This window comes from Neophocaena asiaeorientalis, unplaced genomic scaffold (genome assembly GCF_003031525.2).
Source record: "Neophocaena asiaeorientalis asiaeorientalis breed wild unplaced genomic scaffold, Neophocaena_asiaeorientalis_V1.1 scaffold240, whole genome shotgun sequence".
In the NCBI taxonomy this organism is placed as follows: domain Eukaryota; kingdom Metazoa; phylum Chordata; class Mammalia; order Artiodactyla; family Phocoenidae; genus Neophocaena; species Neophocaena asiaeorientalis.
In genome coordinates, this window is record NW_020185331.1 from 3026254 (window position 1) to 3054091 (window position 27838).

Consider the following 27838-nt stretch of genomic DNA (forward strand, 5'->3'; position numbering starts at 1 on the left):
AGCCCCCCCACCCCAAAAAAAAAAAAAAAAAAAAAAAAGGATTTAGTGGCAAGAAGATCCCAGCCCCCTGGAAAAGTTGTGTCCATATGGAGCCCATCCTTCTACTGTCTTTCACTTCCTTCTTGAATTTCCCCTCTCACTCCCCAGTATCCTTGCCCTTGTCCAGGTGTCCCAATTCCAATCTTTGTTTTTAGGCGCTGACTCTATCCAACCAGGCCAGGAAGCAGTACACCATTGGAGAAACAGTGAACCTGATGTCTGTGGACGCCCAGAAGCTCATGGACGTGACCAACTTCATCCACCTGCTGTGGTCAAATGTTCTACAGATTTGCTTGTCCATCTACTTCCTGTGGGCAGAGTTGGGACCCTCAGTCTTAGCAGGTGTTGGGGTGATGGTGCTCCTAATCCCAATTAATGGGGTAATTGCCACCAAGAATAGGGCTATTCAGGTAAAGCAACAGTCACTGGGGACATGTTTATGTTCTTCAAAGTCTAAAGTCTTTTACTTCCTCTATTCTGACTTGTGATTGGAGTTTGAGCAATGCAGAGCTGGTAGAAGACTTGCCACTGTCTCAGATGAGCTTGGCTTGATCTTCCCTTTTCATCTTCTGACCACTCTTAGGGTTTATATACTCTGTCTTGATGCATGTTCCTCATTGGAAAGAGAAGAGCCGCCCAGGGACCCTGCATATAACTCTTACACCCTGCTCCACTGGGCTGTTCTTAGCACAGTGATTATTGGCCCTGTTTTGCCGTCATAGTAAATGCAAACCAGCCACACACAGCAGTCACATGAGCAACCCAAACTTTAGGCCTAAGTCCTGGCAGTCAACCCTGCTACCACCAGGTAGCAGGGCTCCATGTGGACAGTTGTTAGCTATGCCAGAAATCATATTTTGGATGGGTGAACTCAGTGGCGTATGTCATTTAGTCCATTTGTTTTGCATTCATTTAGTTGCAAATATTTTAAAAATATTTTTTGTATGTCCTATTTTGGGGGAACACAGCAGCAAATTAGACAAGGCTCTTGCTCTTGTGGAACTTACGTTCTACTTGGGGTGGAGATTCGGGCCATAAACAAGTAAAAGCAAAGAAGGAAAATGTCGGTTATGATAAGTACTATGCAGAGAATTCAACAGGGTGATATGCTAGTGTGTGGGTGGGTGGCAGTGTTATGGGATCAGGAAAGACCTCTGTGAGGAGGGGACATTGAGCTGAGCTCTGGACAACACCAACCTGAATGTGAAGGAGGAAGCCATGGCAAAAGCAACCTAGGAGGAGGGCACAGTCGGGCCAAGGCTGTTCAGGTTCAGAAAGAAGGTGGGTGTGGCAGGGGCGGGGAGGCAAGGAGGAGAGTGGGAGAGACAGCCCATCACTGGGCACCTCAAGTTCTCACCAAGTGACAGCCACAAGCACCACTGAGATTTAGTATCTGCAGCAAATCTGGACCCTCTCACATGGAAGTGTGTTCTGTGTTTGTTTCACTTTTTCCTGGCAGGTTAAAAATATGAAGTATAAAGACAACCGTTTAAAGATCATGAATGAGGTTCTCAGTGGGATCAAGGTGAGAAGCTGAGTGTAGGTGACTCTCTGGGCGCAATGACGGCAACAGTGGGTTCTTAGGCTTAACAAACTTGCTAGAGGTTGTGGATTTCTGCTTCCGGGCCTGTGATGTGTCCCATGACTTCTGATTCATTAGCCCAGAAGTCTCCTGTTTCTTGTCCTGGTACTCCTCTCAGGACCTCTTTGGATCATGATTTCTATTTAATTATGTTAAATGGCTTGTTTTGTTTTTGTATTTTACTGTAGAGATTGTCAAACGTGCACAAAAGTAAAGAGAATGGTTTAATGATTTATTAAACCCCATGGATTTATCACCCACCTCTAGCAATTATCAGCATGACCTAACTTGTTTCATCTATATCCCCACTCTCTACTTCATGCCCTGCTAGATTATTTAAAATCAAATCTCAGATATTTTGTCATTTCATTTGTAAATACTGGGTATGTATTTCTAAAATAAGGACTTCATTTTTTAACATAACCACGATACCAATAGCATACCTGAAAAAAAAATGAACAGCCCTTTGATACCATTAAATTTCCCCAATTACCTCATACATGTCTTTTTAATTTAATTTTATTTTACCATTGGTTAGTTTGAATAAGGATCCAAAAACTGTCCACACATGGCATTTAGTTGACAGTGCTTTTGATCTACGGTAGTCATTTGGTCGTTTTAGAGAAAACAAGTTGTCTTGTTCCAACGTTTCTTGTAAATTGGTGGTTAGATCTAGAGGCTTGAATATATTTTGGCTTGTTTGTTTTTTGTGTTTGTTTGTTTGGGGTGGGGTTGAGGGGCAAGGATACTTTCAGAGAGTGCTTCCTAACTTAGCGATGATGAGTGCTTATGGGGTCCAGGCGTTGTCAGCCTGACTCATCCCTTATTGTGTTTCCTGCTGTTCTTTCACCCAGAGTAGTGACTTGTGGCCCGGGCAGCACATTTCAATCCCCTGGGAAGTTTGTAAACCCACTGAGGCTTGGGGCCTACTTCAAACCATTTTTTTGGACTCTCTGGGGGTGAGGCTCAGGCATATATATATATATATATATATATATATATATATATATACACACACATATATATATACATATATATATACATACATACACACACATGTGTGTGTGTGTATATATATATATATTTTTGAAAGCTCCCTAAGTGATTCTAATATGTAGCCAAAGTTGAAAACCACTGTCATAAAGGTTTTAGCAGCCACTGATGATCATTGCCTTATTCTATTATTTCATTAGTAGTTGCAAAAGGGTGATGTTTTAATTCCATTATTCCTTTGCCATTGCTTAGCTGGAATTGTGTAATGAAGAATGATCTTTAATCAGCTAGTTGGTTACCCTAAAGTAAAGTTTGTACAGGATAGGCAGGATAAATACAGGCTTCTTTCCTCTATCTACTAGTTTTCAAAATAATGCATTTTCATCCTTCAAAGGTGACCAATAAATTCTTTTTTAATATATACGTTGCTTTTGAATTCATGGACTTTAATATTACCCTAAACCTCTTGAAAACGAAAAAGAGGCCCCTTTGAACATCCTGCTATTTCTCCACACAGAGCCCTATGTGCCTTCTTGCCAATGTGGCAAAATGAAAACATAGACCTGGTTTCGGGTCTCAGCTCTACCACTCACTAGGATGGTGACTTTGGGCAAATTACTTAGTCTCTCTCAACCTGTTTCCTTATTGTTAAAATGGATGCAGTAATTCTGTTAGAGTAGGTGGCTACCTCTTCCTGGTTTGCCCAGAACTTTCTGGATTTAGCACTGAAAGCCCCATATCCTGGGCAACCTTTAATCCCAGGCAAAGTGGGACAGTTGGTCACACTTAGGACTAAGTAAGATAATGTATATAAAACGTTGTATACCTAGTAAGTTGTCAACAAATACAAGTTACCTTTCTGTGATCGCACTTTATAATCTGAATTTCTACTTCCCCAATTTTGGGGAGCATATCCTAAAACATGGGTGGATGGTATGCACCTGATGTCCTTTTGGGGCACCAGTGTGAGCTGTGCTCTTTTCTATCCTATTAGATCCTGAAATATTTTGCCTGGGAACCTTCATTCCAAAACCAAGTCCACGACCTTCGTAAGAAAGAGCTCAGGAACTTGCTGACGTTTGGGCAGTTGCAGTCTGTGATGATATTTCTCTTATACTTAACTCCGGTGCTGGTAAGTGACAGGAGTCAGTGGGCTGGGTCAGCTTCCTGGAGAAGAAGGTCTGTTTAGATAGACTGCCCGCACCTGTAGGCCTGACCCTGAAATCCAGGAGTTCATCACGTCCTCGTGCTGCTATTCCTGCCTCATGTCCCCAGATCTAGTTTCACCCTTGTGCACAATTTGGTGGTCTTGCCGCCCAGAGCAAGTTTCCAGGGGGTTCAGCATGAATGTGGTATCCAGGCATGGTCTGTGTGGGAAGGCTTCTCATCTTCTTGGGGAGGCCGCATGGGTCTGTAGCGGAAGGAACACTGATAACAGGAACCAGGAGACTCGAGCTCTGGTCCCAGTAATGCCATTAGTTGACTTTATGACCTCAGGCAAGATATTTCCTCCTCTTCTGCGCTCAGGTTTCTCACCTGTAACGTGGGAGGGTTGAGGTAATCCCTAAGACTCCTTCAACTCTGATACAGTTCTGTGTTCCTGAGACTTAGAACAAGGCTGCTTGATCCCTTTTAGGAATAAATCACTGATGGCTCTGCTTTTCCAGGTGTCTGTGATCACATTTTCCGTTTACGTCCTGGTGGATAGCAGTAATATTCTGGATGCAGAAAAGGCCTTCACCTCCATCACCCTCTTCAATATCCTGCGATTTCCCATGAGCATGCTTCCCATGATAGTATCCACCGTGCTCCAGGTAGGTAGGAACTCTCACTGCTAACTGATTAGCTCTGGTTAAAAGCCTTAGAGTCCAGAATGACTGGTGTGTCATATCTCATTTCTAGCTTCTGCTGGTGAACCTTCAATTAGGGAGATTTTTTTGGTCTCTGGAGACCAACAGTTTGATTTAGTAAAATCACAAGCTCATTGAGCCCTAGTTTTTCTGACTATAAACTGAGGATAATCATCCCAGTCTCATCCATCTCCTTGCGAGGTATTTATGGAGCATTAGGGAAACATGGCACAAAAGGAGAGAAAAGGCTTCTCTTTGGATGAAGCCACATACATGGTGATAAAACCAAATGCAACCTGGGAGCCTCAAGGTGTCAGAAAATGGGCCATAGGGAGTGTTTGGGTCCTGAAAACTGAGCACAGTCACTGAGATAGACCAGGTACCAGACCTCAGGAGGACGTTCACAGGGCAGGTGGCAGACTGGTGAGGCAGCCAGGATGACAAAGTGTGGCGACCTGCATTCATCCTGGAGATGGCTGGCTTCAGACAGCTCAGGCCATAGGAAGGACTGGGATTTAGGAAAAGACCTCTCCCGGTACTGGAGGGTGTTAAGGAAGGCCGATAGATTTGGCTGATAAAGAAATAACATGCTCTTTTTAGATTCAGATAGTTTATCGCATAGAGAGCAAAAGCAGGATCAGCAGTGGTGACAGCTCCCTGCATGACAAAGGGGCCCGATGACCATGGCATGTGGGCAGTGAGGCACCATACGGGTCATGGACTCAGTTAAGGAAGAACATACCAGGGGCCCAGTTACCAGAACCAGACAGAAGTTTTGTCTTAGAAGAAGGCAGAAGACAGTTTCTGGAACTAGGTCCAAAGAGAGCAGTAGAATTGACCTCCCCCGACACCACAGTGAGTTTTCTGAGGGGCTGAAATAGAGCATCTTAATTTCCCTCTGTTCAGAGCGGGCTGGCCCCCAGGGCTGAGGTGTGGCTGAATCACGCTGGGGAGCGGGGGGCCCGAGGGTAAGGGGCCAGAGGTTCCAGGTGTGGCAAATAGCAAACCATGGGCAAGAAGCCTGGCAGGTTGCCTATCTGCTGCCACATCCAAGGCTGATGACGAAGTCAAGCTCCTCTACTTGTGCTTGTCACTGAGGTTTTTTTATCCTTTATGTCCTTCTCTAGGCCAGTGTTTCCGTAGAACGGCTAGAGAAGTATTTGGGAGGGGATGACTTGGACACATCTGCCATTCGACATGACTGCAATTTTGGTAAGTGAATTTGGAAGTTGCATCCCATATATATTCACAGTGCTGGCACCAGTACTTTGCAGCAAGAAACTGATAGAAAGGGAAAGCTAGGGGACTTACCTTGCACCCATATTTGCACAGTATCCATACCGTTATTACTTAAATTATGTTTTCATTTAGAACAGATTGCTTAGCCAGATTGCCAAGCTAAGCTGGGGCAGCTATTCTGAGGATAAGCAGGGAATCCTGCAAAGGATCTAGAAGACAGAAGTCAGGATGGAGCCAAGCATGTGGAATTGGGAAGATAGGCTGGAGTGAAAGAACACACAAGTTCTAAAGGTTTAAGGACTGGGGGGCATCCATAGCCAGAAGGAGGAGTGGGTCTGGAATCCAGGGCAGGGAATCGCTGAGTTTATATTCAGAAGTGGAATTTATACAAGAGACTAGGCAACAGAGGGCCTGGGAATATACCCAGACTGTCTGTAGATCAAGAATCTGGGCTACCAACAGGTTTGGGACTTCTAAGTAAAAAAAGGACATCGTATGCAGGCAACTCTTGGTGTCATCCCAGGACCTTTCATTTGCCTCTTGTCAGCTCAGGAGTCAGCACCTGACAGAGGCAATCTTGGGCTCTGCTGGAGGAAGCAGTGAGGGACACCTGAAGGCTAAGAAAGGGCAGACAGACATGTGGAGACCTACATCTGACTTAAAGAGGGGACTTTTTCTCAACAGATAAAGCTGTGCAGTTTTCTGAGGCATCCTTTACCTGGGACCACAATTCGGAAGTCACAATCCAAGAGTGAGTTGCCTCCTTTTCCTCTTGCTGTTTTTTAGGATTCTCCTTGCCAGTCTTGTTATTGAAAAATTCCATGTAATGTAATACATGGGGAAATGAGCTATGTGCATGTGTTCAGTTAGAGACTAGTGCAGGCTAAACTCTTGGAGGGATGAACTGACAGCAAAGATCCTGAGCCCCTGTCCCTGTAACTACATCTGCTACCCTGCTTTCCTACTGTGGGACAGTGCAAGTCCAGCTGAGAGCCTATGAAGACATTTATTCTCCAGACTGGATGGAGCTAGTGCAGGGTTGGCAGGTAGCCTAGGTCTCTGGGTATGGTAGTGGATACACACAAGAACCTGAACTCAATTTAAGTTCATTTATTCACTTAAGAATAGTAATCAAGAAAAATCTGCCTTCTTTGCCCAGAGTGGTTGTTGGGAGCTGCCTCTATAATCAACTTCAGATCTGGAATTTTTCATCTACATAACCCATTCTCATATTCCCCTGCCTTAAGCCAACCCTTTCTTGCCACATTGCTGCATGTAATGTGTTCCTTAAGCACTGTATGTACTGGTACGCCCAACTCAGCCACTGAGCACAGCACCACAGAGCACACCGGGAGCCCAAGCAGGCCAGATATTTTCTTCACAACTGAGTATACCTGATTATCTCCCTGCTACACCCAGAACTTTCCACATTTCTCTCCTATTCCTAGATCCTTTAACATGGACTCTGGAGCTTGCCCCAGCATGTGTCAGGCAAGAAGCCCCACCTCTGAACCCTCCCAACCTGAAAGCCTCACTTTGCAGAGAGCAGAGTGGACATAGCTCCCATTTTGCTAGTAGGATAAGTCTGGAAGGAGTCCAGCTCAAGGGGCAGGTTCAGAAAGCCTGTGAACAAGTTCCCCATGTTCCTAATGTTCTAGGGACTTAAATAATAGGGCCAGAACAGAGAGTTTCCAGGAGCCTGGCCCAGTGTGGGCCCCTCCCCAGTCAGACTCAGCCAGATCTCCAGGGGGAGGGGAGCAGGGAATCTGTGCTTTCAGCAAGTGTTTTATTGAATGGTTATTCTCATTGAATGGCCAACTTCGGGATACATTAATCTGGTCCAACCCCATTAGTTTAGAAATGAGAGTCCAGGAGAAGTGGCCCTCCAAGATCACACAGCTCGGCAGTGGCAGAGTTGGGACTTGAACCAATAGGGTCTTGTTCAGTGGTACCACGTTGGTTCTAAAATAATTTTTCCAGTGGAAACTCACATTTGGCACAAACAACTTATACATGAGGACTTACTCTCAAACTCTTAGAGCAGAAAAAAAAATCATTAGAGAAATACTTTGGAGTATTGTATATGCAAGACAAATTTTCCAATCTTGAGGGAAAATCTCCTAATAATCAGACTTCCTATGGAGCGTCTGAGAAGTGGCTTGAATTTCTCCTGAATAACACCCCGCCACACACCCTTCTCTTTCAAGTGCACTTCTCTCTTTCAGCGTGAACCTAGACATTATGCCAGGCCAACTGGTGGCTGTGGTGGGCACTGTGGGCTCTGGGAAATCCTCCTTGATGTCAGCCATGCTGGGAGAAATGGAAAATGTCCACGGGCACATCACGGTCAAGGTGAGAAGGAATGCCAAGGAGAAGACTTCTGACACTCAAATGTGGTCTCTTGGCGCTGCCTTCTCATTGGGAGAATGAACTAGAATCTGATAACTACTCCTGTCATGTTGCTGTAGGTGAGGTCGTGGAGAAATGGTAGATTCTTTGCCCCACCCCACATATATAAGCATACTCTGGGGTAGATTCTAAAAACCTGCATTTTTAATGAGCTCCCCAGGTGATTCTCATATGCATACCAAAGTTTGAAAACTTGAACAGAGATGTCTTCTATCAAAGTATAGGTAATTCTACTATATCTGTGTTTCTGAAAACCTCACGTTCTGTGAAACTGTACAATAAAAATAATAGGACCTGGGGGAAAGAGTTGCAACAGATCATTAAAAACATATGTAACTTTGTAAACAGGGTAGCAACAAAAACAACAACAGCGATAACAAAACAGCACTGGGCTTCCCTGGTGGCGCAGTGGTTGAGAGTCCGCCTGCCGATGCAGGGGACGCGGGTTCGTGCCCCGGTCCGGGAAGATCCCACGTGCCGCGGAGCGGCTGGGCCCGTGAGCCATGGCCGCTGAGCCTGCGCGTCCGGAGCCTGTGCTCCGCAACGGGAGAGGCCACGACAGTGAGAGGCCCGCGTACCGCAAAAAAAAAAATACCCAGCTCTCAAAGGAAGAGGTGAGAGGCCCAGAACTAATTGTGAAGCTGGGTGTAGTTGTCAGTGGAGATTTTACAGTGCTAATTTTTTTTTTTTTTTTTTTTGCGGTACGTGGGCCTCTCACTGTCGTGGCCTCTCCCGTTGCGGAGCACAGGCTCCGGACGCGCAGGCTCAGCGGCCATGGCTCACGGGCCCAGCCGCTCCGCGGCACGTGGGATCTTCCCGGACCGGGGCACGAACCCGCGTCCCCTGCATCGGCAGGCGGACTCTCAACCACTGCGCCACCAGGGAAGCCCGAGAGCTGGGTGTTTGAGGGCACTTGCTTCCAGTACAAAAACATGACATAGAGTATAGATGTCGTCAATTATAATTTTTTTAAATAGAGAGGAAATGTTTTCATGGCATCTCCATCAGTACTCTCAGCTTCCCCAGAGAGCTAAATTTAGGGGAAATTACAGGTATTTGGAATCATTTAACCAGTCACTACTCGCACCGAAAAGAGGCACGTCTATAGATTTTTAGCTTTTCTTAAGATCTTCATATATTGCTAAGCCTTTCTTCTTAATTATAGGAAAGCTTGCCCCTAATTGCTTTACACTGACATGCTTGGAAAAATTTTAAGAACCAACACTTCTTCCACATTATACTGACATTATTCCCTGATTTACTGATTACTAATGAGGTAATTTGCATTAAATAAACATGCAGTATAGCAGAGCAGACTCTACAGATTTAACTCTGCCTCCTAACTCCTTTCGAGAAGCTTTTTCTTGCTAACTCATAACTGGGTTTGTCCTCAAACACAGGCGTTTATCAGGCTCCATCTCTCATTTGACACGATCTGTTTTGTGCATCAGCCTGGCACCCAAATTTCAATCTCTTAGTTCTTGCTTCCTAAGATGTTGTCTACACCATTCGCCCATCAGTGTTGGCCCTCTGTTGGTCCTAGTAAACTCTTTGGGGTCTGACTAAAAGCCTGCTCTAGAAGCAGCACGTGCAGTCATCCTCCATTTTTTGGATCATGGCTAGAGAGTGATAGTCCAAACAAGGAGACTTCAAACGATGCACAGGATATTGAATCTTTCTCCCTGGATGGTGCAATAAATACATGCACCTTTATAAATACCGATTGCTCAGTCAGCCTGACATTTTTAAAAAATCTACATTCCATTTGTTCCTCCCAACTCCTGCCACCCCCTCCTTCAACACGGCATTTCCAGAGGAACAAAACTGTCATATGATCTGACCCTTCCCATCCTAGGGTACTGTAGCCTATGTCCCGCAGCAGTCCTGGATCCAGAACGGCACCATAAAGGACAACATCCTTTTTGGGTCAGAGTTGGATGAAAAGAAATACCAGCAAGTTCTGGAGGCCTGTGCCCTCTTCCCCGACTTGGAAGTACTGCCTGGGGGAGACCTGGCTGAGATTGGAGAGAAGGTACTTGGGACACCAAGGGGCCTTGAAGGGTGAAGAAATAGTGAAGGAAAAGAGTAAGGGTGGTGAAGAAGTACATGACCGTAAAATAGTTGATCAATTTTGATGGTCAAGCCTGGAACAAACACCAGAAAGCATGAGTTTGCATAATATTTTGTGCAAATAACTCAGAAATTTAAAATTTTGTACCTAGAAGCAAATATAGGAACTGTGTAATCTAAAGGAGAGATGACGAGGCTAGGACCTGAGAGGTTAACTAAGAAGCAGCTGACCCAAATTTGACCTCACAGGTGGAGGGCCAGAGGCAGACCAGAGCCTAGTTGTCCTGACTCTACTTCTGTATACCAGTGAGGACCAGAGTACGGTTCTAATAATCTGCTTTGAACACACAGAAATTTAGAGTATATTATTTTCTCATGTTGTCAAATGCCTTTCTTAAAAAGTAACTTTTAATGACTGTTTTGAATTATATGAATATAGTATAATTTGTTTAGAAATCCCTGATTACTACATATTTGGGATGTTTTTATACTCTTTCCCCATTACTAAACATGAATATAGCAGTTTTTTGGGGAAAGATCTTGAGATGTTAGAAGACTAGTGAAGATAGAGCTCTAGAATGATTTTGTTCATTAATTCAGCATATTTTTATTGAGTATCCACTATGTGCCACACACTATTTTAAGTGCTGGAGTTACATCCACAAACAGAGGAAATCTACCCTGATATAGCTCTACATTCTCATGGGGAAGAAGCAACAACAACAACAAAATAAGTAAATTATATGATATAAAATGGTAAGTTGGCCATGCTTTTAATTATTGGGCCTAAAGTTATTTATTTGAATAAAAGATATTTATTTGTATTTCAGTTACTGAACTGAACTTGGGTCTGGCTGCCCACCACACAGCACAGCCAATCTACTGACGTTGCGTTGTGGTGAATGAAAGTACAGTGTTTATTGCAGGGCCCAGCAAGGAGAATGGTCAGCTCATGCTCAAAAGACCCAAACTCCTCAATAGCTTTCAGGGAATGGTTTTTTTATTATTATTATTTTAAAATATTTTAAAATTATTATTATTTTTAAATATTTTAAATATTTATGTATTTATTGGCTGTGTTGGGTGTTAGTTGTGGCATGTGTGATCTTTCGTTGTGGCGCATGGGCTCTTCACTTCGTTGTGGTGTGTGTGCAGTCTTCTCTCTAGTTGTGGCATATGGAGTCCAGAACATATGAGCTCTGTAACTGTGGCACATGGGCTCTTTAGCTGTGGCACGTGGGCTTAATTTTCCCGTAGCATGTGGGATCTTAGTTCCCCAACCAAGGATCGAACTGGTGTCCCCTGCACTGCAATAGAGGCTTTTTTTTTCTTTTAACATCTTTATTGCAGTATAATTGCTTTACAATGGTGTGTTACTTTCTGCTTTATAACAAAGAGAATCAGCTATACATACACATATATCCCCATATCTCCTCCCTCATGTATCTGCCTCCCACCCTCCCTATCCCAGCCTTCTAGGTGGTCACAAAGCACTGAGCTGATGTGGCTGCTTCCCACTACCTATCTATTTTACATTTGGTAGTGTATATATGTCCATACCACTCTCTAACTTCGTCCCAGCTTACTTTCGCCCTCCCCATGTCCTCAAGTTCATTCTCTATGTCTGCCTCTTTATTCCTATCCTGCCCCTATGTTCTTCAGAACCACTTGTTTTAGATTCCATATATATGTGTTACCATACGGTATTTGTCTTTCTCTTTCTGACTTACTTCACTCTGTATGACAGACTCTAGGTCCATCCACCTCACTACAAATAACTCAATTTCGTTATTTTATGGTTAATATTCCATTGTATATATGTGCCACATCTTTATCGATTCATCTGTTGACGGACACTTAGGTTGCTTCCACGTCATGGATATTGTAAATAGAGCTGCAATGAATATTGTGGTACATGACTCTTTTTGAACTATGGTTTGCTCAGGGTATATGCCCAGTAGTGGGATTGCTGGGTCATATGGTAGTTCTATTTTTATTTATTTATTTTTTAACATCTTTATTGGGGTATAATTTCTTTACAATGTTGTGTTAGTTTTTGCTTTATAACAAAGTGAATCAGTTATACATAATTGTATATGTGTGCCACATCTTCTTTGTTTTATTTTCATTTTATTTGTTTATTTAACAGCTTTATTTGGGTATAATTGCTTTACAATGGTGTGTTAGTTTCTGCTTTATAACACAGTGAATCAGTTATACATATACATATGTTCCCATATCTCTTCTCTCTTGCATCTCCCTCCCTCCCACCCTCCCTATCCCACCCCTCCAGGTGGTCACAAAGCACCAAGCTGATGTCCCTGTGCTATGTGGCGGCTTTCCTCTAGGTATCAGTTTTACATTTGGTAGTGTATATATGTCCATGCCACTCTCTCACTTTGTCACAGCTTACCCTTCCCCCTCCCCGTGTCCTCAAGTCCATTCTCTATGTCTGCATCTTTATTTGTGTTCTGTCCCTAGGTTCTTCAGAACCATTTTTTTTAGATTCCATATATATGTGTTAGCATATGGTATTTGTTTTTCTCTTTCTGACTTACTTCACTCTGTATGAGAGACTCTAGGTCCATCCACCTCACTACAAATAATTCAATTTTGTTTCTTTTTATAGCTGAGTAATATTCCATTGTATATATGTGCCATATCTTCTTTATCCATTTATCTGTCGATGGACACTTAGGTTGCTTCCATGTCCTGGTTATTGTAAATAGTGCTGTGATGAACGTTGTTGTCCCCTCACTTTCAGTCTGTATGTGTCCCTAGGTCTGAAGTGGGTCTCTTGTAGACAGCATATATATGGGGCTTGTTTTTGTATCCATTCAGCCAGTCTCTGACTTTTGATTGGCGCATTTAATCCATTTACATTTAAGGTAGTTATCGATATGCATGTCCCTATTACCATTTACTTAATTGTTTTGGGTTTGTTTTTGTAGGTCTTTTCCTTCTCTTGTGTTTCCTGCCTAGAGAAGTTCCTTTAGCATTTGTTGTAAAGCTGGTTTGGTGGTGCTAAATTCTCTTAGCTTTTGCTTGTCTGTAAATGTTTTAATTTCTCGGTCAAATCTGAATGTGATCCTTGCCAGGTAGCGTAATCTTGGTTGTAGGTTTTTTCCCCTTCATCACCTTAAATATGTCCTGCCACTCCCTTCTGGCTTGCAGAGTTTCTGCTGAAAGATCAGCTGTTAACCTTATGGAGATTCCCTTGTATGTTATTTGTTGCTTTTCCCTTGCTGCTTTTAATATTTTTTCTTTGTATTTGAGTTTGATAGTTTGATTAATATGTGTCTTGGCATGTTTCTCCTTGGATTTATCCTGTATGGGACTCTCTGCACTTCCTGGACTTGATTGACTATTTCCTTTCCCATATTAGGAAAATTTTCAAGTATAATCTCTTCAAATATTTTCTCGGTCCCTTTTTTTTCTTCTTCTGAGACCCCTTTAATTCGAATGTTGGTGTGTTTAACGTTGGCAAGACAGATTCTTAACCACTGGACCACCAGGGAATTCCCCAGGAATGGTTTTAAAAGGCAACATTTGGGGTGAGGGTTGCAGCTTGTAGACTTCCTTCTGATTGGTTGGTGGTAAAGTGGCAGGGTGATGTTTCAGGAATCTTAATCATCAACCTTCTGGTTCCAAACAGTCTGGGGCTAAGTGCTTGTGGTCAACATGTAGTAACCATCCTCCACCTGGGTTAGAATCCTAGTTTCTGTAGAACAGTTCAATGATATGCATCTAATTGTTACATATACCCCTTGAAGAGGAGCTAGGACTCTGTTTTATAGTTGAACTATTGTTTCTTGACTGCTTTTCCTTTGTTTCTGCATTCCCTCTCTTCCCTAGTTAGTAACGGCTTGAGTCTGCTCCTTGGAACTCAGGGAAGGCCTAGGAGACTAAAGTTTTTTTCTACAAACAAGAAAGGGGGGACACAGAGGGGTTTTTGTACACAGGAGGGCCCTGCAGTGTCCTGCTTGGTTTCAATCCCCCCTTTTCTTTTATACTCCCTTGAGGGGAACAGGTATGGGAGAAGAAAGGTCATGAAGTTTTGGATAGAGATGTTAATCATAGATTCAGCAGAGGAACTCAGTTTTAGTGGGACTCAGTTTCAGTACCTAATAGAAATTATTTTCTTCTTCAGGGTATAAATCTCAGTGGGGGTCAGAAGCAGCGGATCAGCCTGGCCAGAGCTACCTATCAAAATTCAGACATCTATATTCTGGATGACCCCCTATCTGCTGTGGATGCTCATGTGGGAAAACATATTTTTAATAAGGTCTTGGGTCCCGATGGCCTGTTGAAAGGCAAGGTGAGACATTATTTAAAGTGATGAAGACGTGAGGAGGGGAACACATCTCCTAGGACTGCTGGGTACTGAAGCAGATTTCCTTATTTACCTTCCCCCTGGGCTGCTGAGGAGATACAGTGTCAGACTGGTCTCCCAGGAGATGATTTGGTGAGGGCTCCCATCTTGAGATCATAGCTTATGCGGGAACTGGCTAATTTGAGCCTTATTCTCTGGCTCCAACATTGAGCCTTTTAGGATGATTAATTATGATAAAAAGTCCTTTGAGATCTGTGGTATAATAAGAACTATATTTGGTCTTTTTCACTAGGTCCTGGCACAGAGCTCCTAACCCTTAGAATTTCCTGAGTGATACTAAGAATGTCTTTTGTTATTCACAATGAGCCCCTTTAGATCACATCTGAGTTTATGCTAATGAGTGACTTATGGAGGGGCCCCTAGATAGCCTCTGGACAAGGCTGTTCCTCAGAAAGACCAAGTGATGGGAGGATTGGAACTTTCAGCCCCACATACCAATTTCTGGGGAGAGGAGGATGGGCTGGAGATTGTGTTATAAAATTTCTTGTATAAGGAGATTCAGAGAGCTTCTAGATTGCTGAGAACATTAAGGTGCTGGGAAGGTGGCACACCTGGTGACAGATGGAAATTCTGCACAAGCACCCCACCCCCGAAACCTTACCCTATGCATCTCTTCCATTTCACTGTTCCTGAGTTGTATCCTTTGTAATAAACTGGTAAACAGTAAGTAAAGTATTTTCCTGGCGTCTGTGAGCCATTCTGGCAAATGATCAGACCTGAGGAGGGGGCCATGGAAATCCTCAATTTCTAGCTAGTTGGTCAGAAGTATGGGTGGGATCCAAGACTTTCGGCTAGCATTAGAAGTCAGGGCAGTCTTGTGGGCTCTGGGTAGCTGTGGGTTTCTGGGTAGCTGGTGTCAGAATTGAACTGTTGGACACTCAGAATTGGTTGGCGTCAGAAAACATGCCAGAGGACCCAACAATTTACCTTACTGGGACACAGGTCATCCTGCAGGTATTAGAGCTCTACTCTAAGAAGGCACTTTCCTGGAACTCTTGCGGGATGTAGGAGCACTATGCCTGGAAAGGATGACTCAATCTGAATATAGAAATAAGCCAATATGTTTTGGGTATTCATTATGTCGCAGGCCTGTGCCAAGAACTTTGATTGCATTGTCTCATTTGATTCTTGCAATGCCCCTGTGAGATAGTACAGATAAAGTGGCCAGAGCAAGTCACTGGAGCTGGTCATAGGCTTTCCTTACCATAGGCAAGTTAGCACAGTAGGCTGAATGGGAGAGGGGCTGACAGAGCCCAGCGCCCCTTGAGGGTTTGAGTATGCTTCTCACCAGTAGCAAGTCTAGTGTGAGGGCTGTCAGCACTCCATCTGTGTTTGGCCTTTTCCCTTCAAGGTTTTTTGAATGCTGCCAGTCAGAGGGTGGCAGGGTTGACTGGGCTGCTGTCCCACTGAGGCCTTTTGCCTCTCTCTTGGATCAGTGAGTCCACAGGAACTCATTCTCCCTCCTATGCCTGGTCCTGACTTCTGTCCGTAAGGCTAATTGGCTCCATTCATTCATGAACTGAATACCCACCCTGGGCCTGGTTCATTGCAAAGACTGGGCGCACTGATGAAAAGGTCTCATCCCTGCTCTCAAGTAACTTACAATCGAATTGGCAGACAAACCAAAAAGCAAGCAGTAATATTATAATACAAGAATCATTTTTAATGGCAGAATATACAAACTACCGTGGAAACACTGGAGGAATACCCAATTCTTGCCTGGGGATTCAGAAAAGCCTACCAGAAGAGCTGGCTTTGAGCTGAGACTCAAAGGATGAGCATCTCCCAAGTCTTCCTGATAAGAGCAACCTAGTGTCTGTGGGGCTGTGAAGTAGAGAGCAGAGGCAGTGGGCTTGGGCTGTCTCTCTAGAGGCCCATCTCAACCCCCTGGACCCTATCTGAGTCTCATTACTGATCTGTGTTTATCTTTCTTTGAGTGGAATCCCTGTTTCAGTAGTCAATGTAGTCCATAAATAGACAAGAATACAAGGGATGCCAAGTCTTCCACGCCAGGGAGGGCCTGGGCCAAAGACACAGTTTCTTGCCCTATAATGATTCTAACATACTAAAATAATCTGGGCAGTTCCTGTTAGGTCAGTTACCTGTTTAGTGAGGGGGCAGTTAGTTTTGCATGCCTCAATTATATTGATAGCCCTTGATCTCAAGTGACATCCCTAAGCCCAACTCTTGGCTACCAGGAAGCTGGAGGAAAACGTGTACAGGGCAAACCTCATTGTCACTACAGGAAAATAACTGTGAATATATCCATGATGACAGGAGTCTCATCTTACACATGGGGTCAGGTTTTAGGATGAGGTGCTGGGAAGTAAAGAGGAAGTAAGAGATCAAGTGGTCAGGGCCACATTTTGAAGGAAAGCCCCACAGTGACTCTGTTTTTCCTTTTCCTTAGTAAGCTAAGGAACATGGTGGGCACAGGGTAGTCAGCACAACTTACTGTTATTTTTACAGACTCGACTCTTGGTGACACACAGCATTCACTTTCTTCCCCAAGTGGATGAGATTGTGGTTTTGGGGAATGGCATCATCGTGGAGAAGGGATCCTACAGCACCCTGTTGGCCAAGAAAGGATTGTTTGCTAAGAATCTGAAGACATTCATAAAACAGACAGGTCCTAAAGACGAGCCCACAGGTATGTAAAGAGGATTGGAACAGGATAGAACTTGGGTAGGGGAGGGGTAGAAGTAGTAAACTACCACTATTTACCTCCTGAACTGTTCAGTATCCAGTGAACTAAATTTGGAAATAAATTATCCAGAGATCCATTATCTGTTCTTTCTGTGTTTTGTGTCTCTGTAAAGAAACACAAACATAGAAACTTTATATCTCAGCCAAACTGGGGGATAATGCTGCCCATCTGGTCTCTGACATGCAATCAAAGGGCACTCTTCAGAGGATGACTGGAGATGTGGGGTGATTAGCCCTTGTGGAAGAGACACCAGTGGCACAAGGGGCCCCCTTTTAGGGAATGCCCTGCTTCTATTGACTCAAGTCACATATTCCACCCCATCTACTCAAATTCATGAGAACCACTTCCTGGACAGCTTTGTAATACCTGGTACTAATAATGTACTGCTAAACTTGATACGCCCTAACAAAGGGATTTGACTAATACACCAAAAGCCACTGGGTGTTCTGAACCAGAAAAAAAAATCATGGCAGTTGCATAGTCTCACAGTGTGCCACAGGAATAGCCCCTACCCAATACCACTACCGCTGGGGTCGCTGACTAGCCCCAGTCAGTAATGGAGCCCTGGTCTCTGGGGTCCTTCTCAAGAACCTGCCAGCAGTAGTCCTGTGTATGGTTCTGGGTATCTGCTTCAGGTAGCAATTATCAGCAGGAGGTCAGGACTGAGAAAGCAAGATCCGGAGGATACAGGGGCATTCCGAAAGTCAATCAGAAGAGGCAGTAACTACACAGCCTGCAAGTAGGATCACAGTCAGGCCTTGAGGTCAGGACATGTGATTGTTTAAAACCACAAGAGTCGGAAAGAAAAGCCTAAACCAAGAAGTCTGTAAGCATTGGTGGGACAGGGCGGGAACAAAGAATACGATGGTGTGGGCTATAGGGACTGGGACCCAGCCCAGGAAAGTGGGGCAGGGATTCCAGCAGAAAGGAAGGGGTCAGAGCTTTCCATCAGTCTTTATGTGCTCCAGGACAGACCTGGAGAAAACAAAAAGTACCTGCTTGGGGACTGAAGATCTCCAGCAAAGGGTAGTGTCTGATGCTGGATACCCCTGAGTTACTGCTCAGTCAGCCACATCACCACAACCTGGACAGTTCTAATTCTAAACTTTTTCTGATTTGATCTTCTGAGTTTCTAAGTTCTGTTTATAAACCCCCATGGGTAGACAGCCCCTTTGAAAAATCCTATCTTTTGTGTACAAAAGACAGTTTGCAAAACAGCTCATTAAACCCTTGCTCTGGGAAACATAGATAGGCCATTTCTGAGAAGTTGTATAAGCCCCACTGCCTGGCATGCTGTTGTGTCGGCTCTGGGGCTCAAGGTACAGACTACAAGATGGTAGAATAAAGGGAAGGTCAGGAGGGCAAAGGTTACCTGTATCAACATTGGCTCTGTGTATTTCTTAATTAGCTGCCATGACAAAACACTACAAATTGGGTGTCTTAAACAACAGAAATGTATTGTCTCACAGTTCTAGAGACTAGAAGTCCAAAATCAAGGTGTCGGTAAGATTGGTTCCTTCTGAAGGCAATAGGGAAGGATCTGCTCCAGGTCTTTCTCCTAGCTTCTGGTGGTTTGCTGGCATCCGTTGGCATCCTTCATATCACTCTCTGCCTTCATCTGCACATGGTGTTATACCTTATGTGCGTCAGTGTCCAAATTTCCCCTTTTCACAAGGACATCAGACATACTGGGTCAGGAGCCCATGCTAATGGGCCTAGTAGAGATGTTCTCTATTTGGTGAGAACTTTTCTTTAGATCCTTAGACATGGTTTCCTGTTGTTCTTTGAATATATTTATCAGAGCTGATTTAAGTCTTTGGTAAGTCCAACATCTGTGCTTCCTTGAGTACAGTTTCTTTGGACTACTTTTGTCCTGTGTACAGTCCCATACTTTCCTGATTCCTTGTATGTCTCATAATTTTTTGTTGAAAACTGATCTTTTTCTTTTGAACATCTTTATTGGAGTATAATTGCTTTACAATGGTGTGGTAGTTTCTGCTTTATAACAGTGAATCAGCTATACATATACATATATCCCCATATGTCCTCTCTCTTGTGACTCCCTCCCACTCTCCCTATCCCATCCCTCTAGGCGGTCACAAAGCACTGAGCTGATCTCCCTGTGCTATGTGGCTGCTTCTCACTAGCTATCTATTTTATATTTGGTAGTATATGTAAGTCCATGCCACTCTCTCACTTCATCCCAGCTTACCCTTCCCCCTCCCTGTGTCCTCAAGTCCATTCTCTGTGTCTGTGTCTTTATTCCTGTTCTGCCCCTACGTTCTTCACAGCCATTTTTTTCTTTTGTCTTTTAGATTCCATATATATATGTGTTAGCATACGGTATTTATTTTTCTCTTTCTGACTTACCTCACTCTGTATGACAGACTCTAGGTCCATCCACCTCACTACAAATAACTCAATTTTGTTTCTTTTTATGCCTGAGTAATATTCCATTGTATATATGTGCCACATCTTCTTTATCCATTCATCTGTCAATGGACACTTAGGTTGCTTCCAGGTCCTGACTATTGTAAATAGAGCTGCAATGAACACTGTGGTACATGTCTCTTTTTGAATTATGGTTTTCTCAGGGTATATGCCAAGTAGTGGGATTGCTGTGTCATATGGTAGTTCTATTTTTAGTTTTTTAAGGAAACTCTATACTGTTCTCCATAGTGGTTGTATCAATTTACCTTCCCACCAACAGTGCAAGAGGGTTCCTTTTCTTCACACCCTCTCCAGCATTTATTGTTTGTAGGTTTTTTGATGATGGCCATTCTGACTGGTGTGAGGTGATACCTCATTGTGATTTTGATTTGTATTTCTCTAATGATTAGTGATGTTGAGCATTCTTTCATGTGTTTGTTGGCAATCTGTATCTCTTCTTTGGAGAAGTGTCTATCTAGGTCTTCTGCCCATTTTTGGTTTGGGTTGTTTTTTTGATACTGAGCTGCATGAGCTGCTTGTAAATGTTGGAGATTAATCCTTTGTCAGTTGCTTCCTTTGCAAATATTTTCTCCCATTCTGAGGGCTGTCTTTTCATCTTGTTTATGGTTTCCTTTGTTGTGCAAAAGCTTTTAAGTTTCATTAGGTCCCATTTGTTTATTTTTGTTTTTATTTCCCTTTCTCTAGGAGGTGGGTCAAAAAGGATCTTGCTGTGATTTATGTCATAGAGTGTTCTGCCTGTGTTTTCCTCTAAGAGTTTTATAGTGTCTGGCCTTACATTTAGGTTTTTAATCCATTTTGAGTTTATTTTTGTGTATGGTGTTTGGAAGTGTTCTAATTCGTTTACATGTAGCTGTCCAGTTTTCTCAGCACCACTTATTGAAGAGGTTGTCTTTTCTCCATTGTATATTCTTGCCTCCTTTATCAAAAATAAGGTGACCATATGTGCGTGGGTTTATCTCTGGGCTTTCTATCCTGTTCCATTGATCTATATTTCTGTTTTTGTGCCAGTACCATACTGTCTTGATTACTGAAAACCGGTCATTTTAAATAGCATAACAATTCTGGAAATATGATCTCTCTCCCCTCCATCCTCAACCAGGGTTTGCTTTTGTTGTTCCTCCTGTTTAGTTTCCTGAACTGATTCTGTTAAGTCTACTTTCTTTGTCTCATGTGGCCATAGAAGTCCCTGCTTGGTTGGCTTAGTGGTCAGATAACGATTGGACAGAGATTTCCTCAAGTGCCTGGAACCGATAAGTCACTCAGCCTTTGCTGAGGGGCTCTGTGGGGATGGCGGGTGGGGGTGGACATGTCTAACATGCCAGCAGGCGATTTATAGTTCTGCCTCAGCCTTTTTTCCCTGCTTGCACAGAGTCTGAAGGTAAGCCAGAGGTAAGAGAATAGGACATTCTCAAGTCTTTCTTGGGTTGGCATGTGTGCATCCCTACATATGTGTATGACATTCTCGATTGCCAGGAATATATTGAAGATATCAAAGCTCCCTATGGATATCTTATTCCCCAGGTTTTTTTTCCTCTTAAGTTCTTGGTCAGTTTCTTCTTTGCCCCAACTGTTATCACTGCCTCAGGCAGCTGTGATGTTAAACAACTACTGCTGATTGTTAGAGCCAACTCCAAGTCAGGTTCTGTAAAGACAAGCCCTGTGAATGGAGTTTTCCAGGGAACTGCCAGACAGGTCAAATAATGACAGTTCTCCAGAAGTGAGGTTTTGAGCATGCTCTGAACCCAGGCTGTTCCTTGCAGCAGCTGCTAGGCTGGTGATTTTCATGGTTACAATGAATGTGTGGCTGTTGGTTTTCTAGGCTACAGCAGATCTAAGGAGAGGGGAATAGGAATAGGGTAAATTAAACTATTACAAAACTTACTTTTCTTTCTGAGATTTAGCCATTTTTCTTAAATAAATGCTCCTTGGATTGTGGCAAGCCTTTGGTTAATTTCAAAGTTACGGAAAATTTGATTTTGACGTTTTTTGGCTAGTATGCTCACTGTTTTTACAGAGGTACCAATTTCTGGAGGTCATAACTCTACCATTTTCACAGACCAAGCTGTTTTACCTTTTATTTTCAGGATATGTTTTTTAAAACGCTTTAAATTAATAAAATTTCTCAAATTATTTGAATTTCAAGCAGAACATTTTAAATTTACACTCACCTTTTTAGACATTTCTGGGGATTATGACTCTTCTGTTTGTCTACTGTAATCCTTAAAAGTTCTTTCCTGCTCCAAAGGAACTTACAAGCTTCTGGGAATATTCTTCTCCTTTTTGACCGTTTCTCTTCCAGTGGAATATTAACTCACCTCTCCTTTATCCTGGTAATTTTCAATGAGATGTGTCCTAATAAACAGTATTTCTGGAGTAAAAGATTCCAACCTGTGTGTACATTTGGGATCTCTTATTAAGACCAACAAGATCAGAAAAGACTTTTCTTCTTGTTCATGGGGCTATGACAGCTCTATGCAGCAATCTCCCTAACCTTTGATTTGTCTCCTAGTCAATGAGGACAGTGAAGACGACGACTATGGGCTGATGCCCAGTGTGGAGGAAATCCCTGAAGATGTGGCCTCCTTGTCCATGAAAAGAGAGAACAGTCTTCATCGAACATTTAGTCGCAGGTTGGTCATATATTCAGCTGGCATCCCCCATCACTTCCATAGTTCCACCTGATCATTCTCTTTTTCTCTCTGGACTTTTTCTGAGTGTCCACATGGACGCTCCCAGCTCTTCTTTTGTTTCTGTGCATGTGGAGGAGGGTTGGGGTGGTGTTTCCCCCATGACCATCTGCTCTGAAATGCACTTTGATGTGAGCAGAGCTACTGTGACACCTGCTTGCAAGAAGACCCTTGGGATGCATCTACATGCTCAGGAAAGCTTCCCCTCTCAATATCTCAGTTCTAGGTCCAGTAGCAGGCGTCTGAAGCCCTTAAAAGACTTGAAAACTCGGAATGTGAATATCCTGAAGGAGGAGGAAGAACCAGTGAAAGGGCAAAAACTAATTAAGAAGGAATTCATACAAACTGGAAAGGTAAACACCACAGTAAAAAGTACCATTAGAGGTGATATAAGGCTTGGGATTTGAACATTTTTAAGTTTGATGAGTTGAATACATATCTGCAGAGGGATATGTCTTGTGTGCTTTGCCAGTCTTTAAATTTATCACTGAAATGTTAGCAGAGGCTCTGGGCTTTTTATCAAATTGTATTTCCATGAAGAATGACATGTTCCCTGTGAATATCCTCATACTACACTTCATGAGTGTTTGATTCCATTCTGATATGTGGTAAAAACAAAAATGCTTTGAGATGCAATTCTGGGAGCCAGAGAACACCAATATATCAAGCTCATAGCACACAATTCAAATTAATAAAACTTAAAACCAAGCTCTTAAATTTAAGATCTTAACTTAAACATTAATAAAACAAATTCCAAGGTCTGTGGTATAGCCTTATCTGTCCCACTGTTTTTATATCTTTTCCTCTTAATTGCATCTAGAAGCTCATTAATAATCTGATGGTTATTTACCCTGCATTATATTTCAGCATTGATTATTATCATCCTGGCCCAGTACAGAAATGTGATCACAGACTACCAAATTTTGCCACTGGCTCTCCGCTTTCCAAAGGACTGTACTCCCCCTATGATTGGTATTCTAGGTAATTCCTCACCAAAAGCCGCTAGGAACTCTACTAATATTGAGGTGGGGGCTTTGCAGGTGAAGTTCTCCATCTACCTGAAATACCTACAAGCAATAGGATGGTGTTCGATATTCTTCATTATCTTTGGGTTTGTGCTCCATTCCGTGTCTTTTATTGGATCGAACCTCTGGCTCAGTGCTTGGACCCATGACTCTAAAACCTTCAATAGCACCAACTATCCAGCCTCTCAGAGGGACCTGAGAGTTGGTGTCTATGGAGCTCTGGGATTAGCACAAGGTATGTGTGACGGCTATGGCAGCCATCTCTGAGACACTCTGTCAGGTCCACGTCCTTTGCCTGGACTCATGAAAAATTTGCTATTATGTCCTGCACAAGTCTTCAGGGATCCCTGTGCATGGTGCTGACTAAACTGGTTCCATTTCCAGGTATATTTGTGCTCATAGCAAATCTCTGGAGTGTCTATGGTTCCGTCCATGCAGCAAACATTCTTCACAAGCAGCTGCTGAACAATATCCTTCGAGTACCCATGAGTTTTTTTGACACAACACCCACTGGCCGGATAGTGAACAGGTTTGCTGGCGTAAGTATCTCAGGGGTTGTAAGACGTGTTTCTATGCTGAGGATCTTTTTATTTCTGACAGGGAAAGAATTCTCCTGTGTCCCCAGGCAACACTGGGCCGTTCCAGTTTTTTGGTCCACTCAGCATGCAGATATTTCTTGAACACCTTGTGTGAGGTCCTAAGGATCCTGGGGTTACAGGGATGAACAACTGTTTCCCTTTAAGTAGCTCAGCATGTAGTGAGGGGGACGGCCAAGGAAGTAAAGGATTATGATAGGATATAGGAAACCCAGTAACAACGATGTGTACAGTGGCATCCTTGGAGTACAAAAGAGTGACAGCTCAACCTGGGTGACGGAGGGTGGGAAATGTCAGAGAAGGAGGGACTTAACTCATAGAAGTTAGCCAGGGAGATGGTGGGGGTAGGGGATGGGTGAGTGGCAGAAGCAGGATGTGAAGGATTGTTCTGCAGAGGGAAAAACACAAGTAAAAGCACTATCACTAGTGTGACAGTGAATAAAAGAGATAGCAGGACAATGCTTTGCTTGGTTGCTGCCTCCATCCCTGAATCTCCCATCCTTGATGCTTTAAAAATAAGTAAACAAGGTCTGGATTGTGGAATCCTATGATTTTAATGGGGTTCTCCATCGACTGCAGATTCTGGGACCCTTAGCATTCATTCATTCAACATATATTGAGTACCTTCTATGAGCCAAGGACTGTACTAGGCATTGAGATGCTCAGTAAATGCTAAGATCATATAGATGGCTCTCTTCCATGGGCCAGACCAAAGTCGTTGATTCTTAATGAACATAAGGGGGAAATTTCAAGAACAGAGGAAACCAGACAATTCTGAATGATATTCAACGATCACCAACAGAATTTTCAGTCTTCTGTTTGTAGAAGAGGGTGCGCGTTTTAAAAAAAATGTCTGAGGAGCTCTGAGCCCTTATTTGTTTGGTCTTGGAGCAGACACAGAAAGCCTAGCTCCCAGCCCACAGGCAGGTTCTGGGGACATGGTGACTGCTTCAAAAGTGGGCAGGCCCTCACTTGTCACCTTCCTGTGGAACAAAGATGGTGGGCATGATGTCACTGGAGACAACTTAAATGGGCTTTCTGCTCTTAAATAGAAGCTAAAAAAGTACACAATTTTGGACGGGGAGATTTCTCACAGGAATTTTGCAAATGTTGCACTCTTTTCCACTGTTGTTATATATATATAATTAATCTTCCGAAAAAGAGAACACAGAGATCTTACTGTGAGTTACTTAGGCAACAGTCATATTTTGCTAACTGCTTTTGCATGAAAAAGGAAACTGTCATTAATTATACAGTATGTTTTGCGGAGGAGGTGGCTCAGACCATAAAGGAGAATTATACCTAGGGTCCTCTGGAGCTGATGACTGAGCCCTTAAGAGGAGATAAAGGAGGGGGTGGAGGAAGGAAAGATGGAGAATATGTGCCGGGTAAGGGTCAAAATTAATCTGCATAGAACTAATAGCTGGTGAGGATTTCTGTTTTTCTTTCAACCCTGGACATATAGTTATTTGCATTCTGATGTGACTGAGCAAATTCGCTGCTGGAACCGAGAAGATGTAAAATGTCATAGGAATTCATTAGCACACCATCTCTCCTTCTTATGTGTCCCTAGGATATCTCCACAGTGGATGACACCCTCCCCATATCTTTGCGCAGCTGGATTTTGTGCTTCCTGGGCATCATCAGCACCCTGGTCATGATCTGCCTGGCCACTCCAGTCTTCATCATCGTCATCATCCCTCTTGGCATCATTTATGTGTCTGTTCAGGTAGGTTTGGAAATGGCTAGGTTTCCTTCCTTCTCTACTCATAAAAGCCCAAGCTCCTTCCTGAGACTCTTCTCTTGTGTTTATTGCTAGTCACTCTCCCCTCTCCAGCATCTTCGTCATTGAGCCAGATAATAACATACCAAGGAGCCCGTAGGCCACTTTCTGAAGCTGAAGTGTCAGCACTGATGGGTGGGTGGAAGTTCACGGTCAGTCTCACCTTAACTTCTGCCCCGCACCCCACAAGTGTAAGTGGGGCATATTTATGCTTGGATCCAAGACTATTTTGAGGTTGGCTCTGGACAAAGTCTTGAAGCTCTGTAAGACCCTTCACAATGGTAAGGTAATCAGTTGCTTCTAGAAGAGTTGTGCTAAGGCTGCTTCCTTGGTTGGCTTAGGATTATCTACTTGGAGATGTCCCTCAGCAGGAGCCCAGGCTCTTTTCACTTCAGGGCAGTTCTCCTTTCACTGGGGTGTCTGTGGGTGGCTTAGGCTCAATTCCAGTGTGTTCTTGAGGACACAGCTTAAAAGCCAAGTCTCACAGAAAAACTGGAGCAAGTGTAAGGGGCTCCATGACCATGATAAAAACTGATGAGGGGAGGGAAGCTGTGGAGAGAATTCTAGTTCCACCATTTACCTTTGGGATGAATTGATCACCTTGAGAAAGCAATTCTGAAGCCCTTCAGTCAAGGGCAGACTTGTGGCCTGTGGTAAGTTGACACCACCTGGTGTTTGTGTTGAGTTCCTCAGGAACGTCGTCATCTTTGTCAGTAACAAACCAACAAATAAGAGGCAGGATCTGGGCTTCCCTGGTGGCGCAGTGGTTGAGAGTCCACCTGCCGATGCAGGAGACACGGGTTCGTGCCCTGGCCCGGGAGGATCCCATGTGCCGCGGAGCGGCTGGGCCCGTGAGCCGTGGATGCTGGGCCTGTGCGTCCGGAGCCTGTGCTCCGCAGCGGGGGAGGCCACAGCAGTGACAGGCCCCTGTACCGCAAAAAAAAAAAAAAAGCAGGATCTTTGAGGAAATTTCCAGGTATAACATTCTGAATTCTGACTCAAATGCCCAGTTCTTCCCTAGTTTCAACAAATCCTCTTGGAATCTAGTAGCACCACTAACCCACCCCACTGAACCTCCCCCTTCAGCCTGCGCTATTACATCCAGTTCCAGTTCTTAGACCCTCAGCATTCCACACACCTCCAAACGATCTTTACCTTCACACACTGTCAAAGCACAATTTTGGTCACTTACCTGATTATTCAATTTTTATCAAAACCTTGGCATACCTTTCTTGGACCATTTACTGCCCATCTCCACTTTACACACCCCTCGGTTCCCAGCAGCATTTATAAAATCTTTTAGAGACTTTTCCTAACCACTACAAAACTGTCATTTAGACAATATGTGCAGATTCTTGGGACCATACGGATTAGGCTGACAAAACTCCTTACGTGGTTTGAAAATTCCAACCTCTAGGGCTGAGTGAGGTGTGGTGTCCGCACTTTCGTGCTTCTCTGTTCCCTCCAACCCCAGATCTTCCCAGCATCCTCTTCCTCTGAGCCTCTCTCATCTCTCCTCTAGTCAGAGATGAGACCAGAGCCGCTTCTCTGTTCAGATGTGAGCTGTGGCCTCAACGTAAAGAATACTGGGTCACGGCCATGAAGGAAGAGGTACAGCGTATGTGATATGATTGTATGACTGAGTCTTCGCTTTTTTGGGTCCAGATATTTTATGTGGCTACTTCCCGCCAGCTGAGACGACTGGACTCTGTCACCAGGTCCCCAATCTACTCTCACTTTAGTGAGACTGTGTCAGGTTTGTCTGTTATCCGTGCTTTTGAGCACCAGGAGCGATTTCTAAAGCACAATGAGATGGTGACGGACACCAACCAGAAATGTGTCTTTTCCTGGATTATCTCCAACAGGTGAGGCTGCCCCTGGATATTCACCCAAATATGTGCTTCGGGGTTCTGCAGTTTTGACATTAGCTGTGGGAGGGCAGGCATGGCCAGTGTTGTGAAATTCACTCTTGCCAAACACGCCTGTCATGTGAGTAGAGAGGAGAAGGCATGAG

General features: G+C 43.7%; 1 protein-coding gene across 3 annotated transcripts in view; it reads left to right on the top strand.

The window, feature by feature from the left end:
* The window catches only part of ABCC2 (ATP binding cassette subfamily C member 2), a 59537-nt gene that overhangs the window by 20741 nt on the left and 10958 nt on the right, over nucleotides 1-27838 (top strand). For 2 of the 3 annotated variants that reach the window (XR_003001806.1, XM_024735027.1), the window contains exons 10-25: nucleotides 195-449; nucleotides 1499-1564; nucleotides 3609-3746; nucleotides 4282-4428; nucleotides 5592-5676; nucleotides 6388-6454; nucleotides 7929-8055; nucleotides 9968-10144; nucleotides 14333-14500; nucleotides 17045-17225; nucleotides 22243-22363; nucleotides 22641-22773; nucleotides 23461-23680; nucleotides 23830-23984; nucleotides 25615-25770; nucleotides 27490-27689. Coding sequence is in view for 2 of the 3 variants with exons in the window: in XM_024735027.1 (XP_024590795.1) it covers nucleotides 195-449; nucleotides 1499-1564; nucleotides 3609-3746; nucleotides 4282-4428; nucleotides 5592-5676; nucleotides 6388-6454; nucleotides 7929-8055; nucleotides 9968-10144; nucleotides 14333-14500; nucleotides 17045-17225; nucleotides 22243-22363; nucleotides 22641-22773; nucleotides 23461-23680; nucleotides 23830-23984; nucleotides 25615-25770; nucleotides 27490-27689 (2396 nt within the window). In the remaining variant the exon portion in view is untranslated. The remainder of the gene's footprint in view (nucleotides 1-194; nucleotides 450-1498; nucleotides 1565-3608; nucleotides 3747-4281; nucleotides 4429-5591; nucleotides 5677-6387; nucleotides 6455-7928; nucleotides 8056-9967; nucleotides 10145-14332; nucleotides 14501-17044; nucleotides 17226-22242; nucleotides 22364-22640; nucleotides 22774-23460; nucleotides 23681-23829; nucleotides 23985-25614; nucleotides 25771-27489; nucleotides 27690-27838) is intronic. The other variant, XM_024735028.1, reaches the window with a different exon arrangement.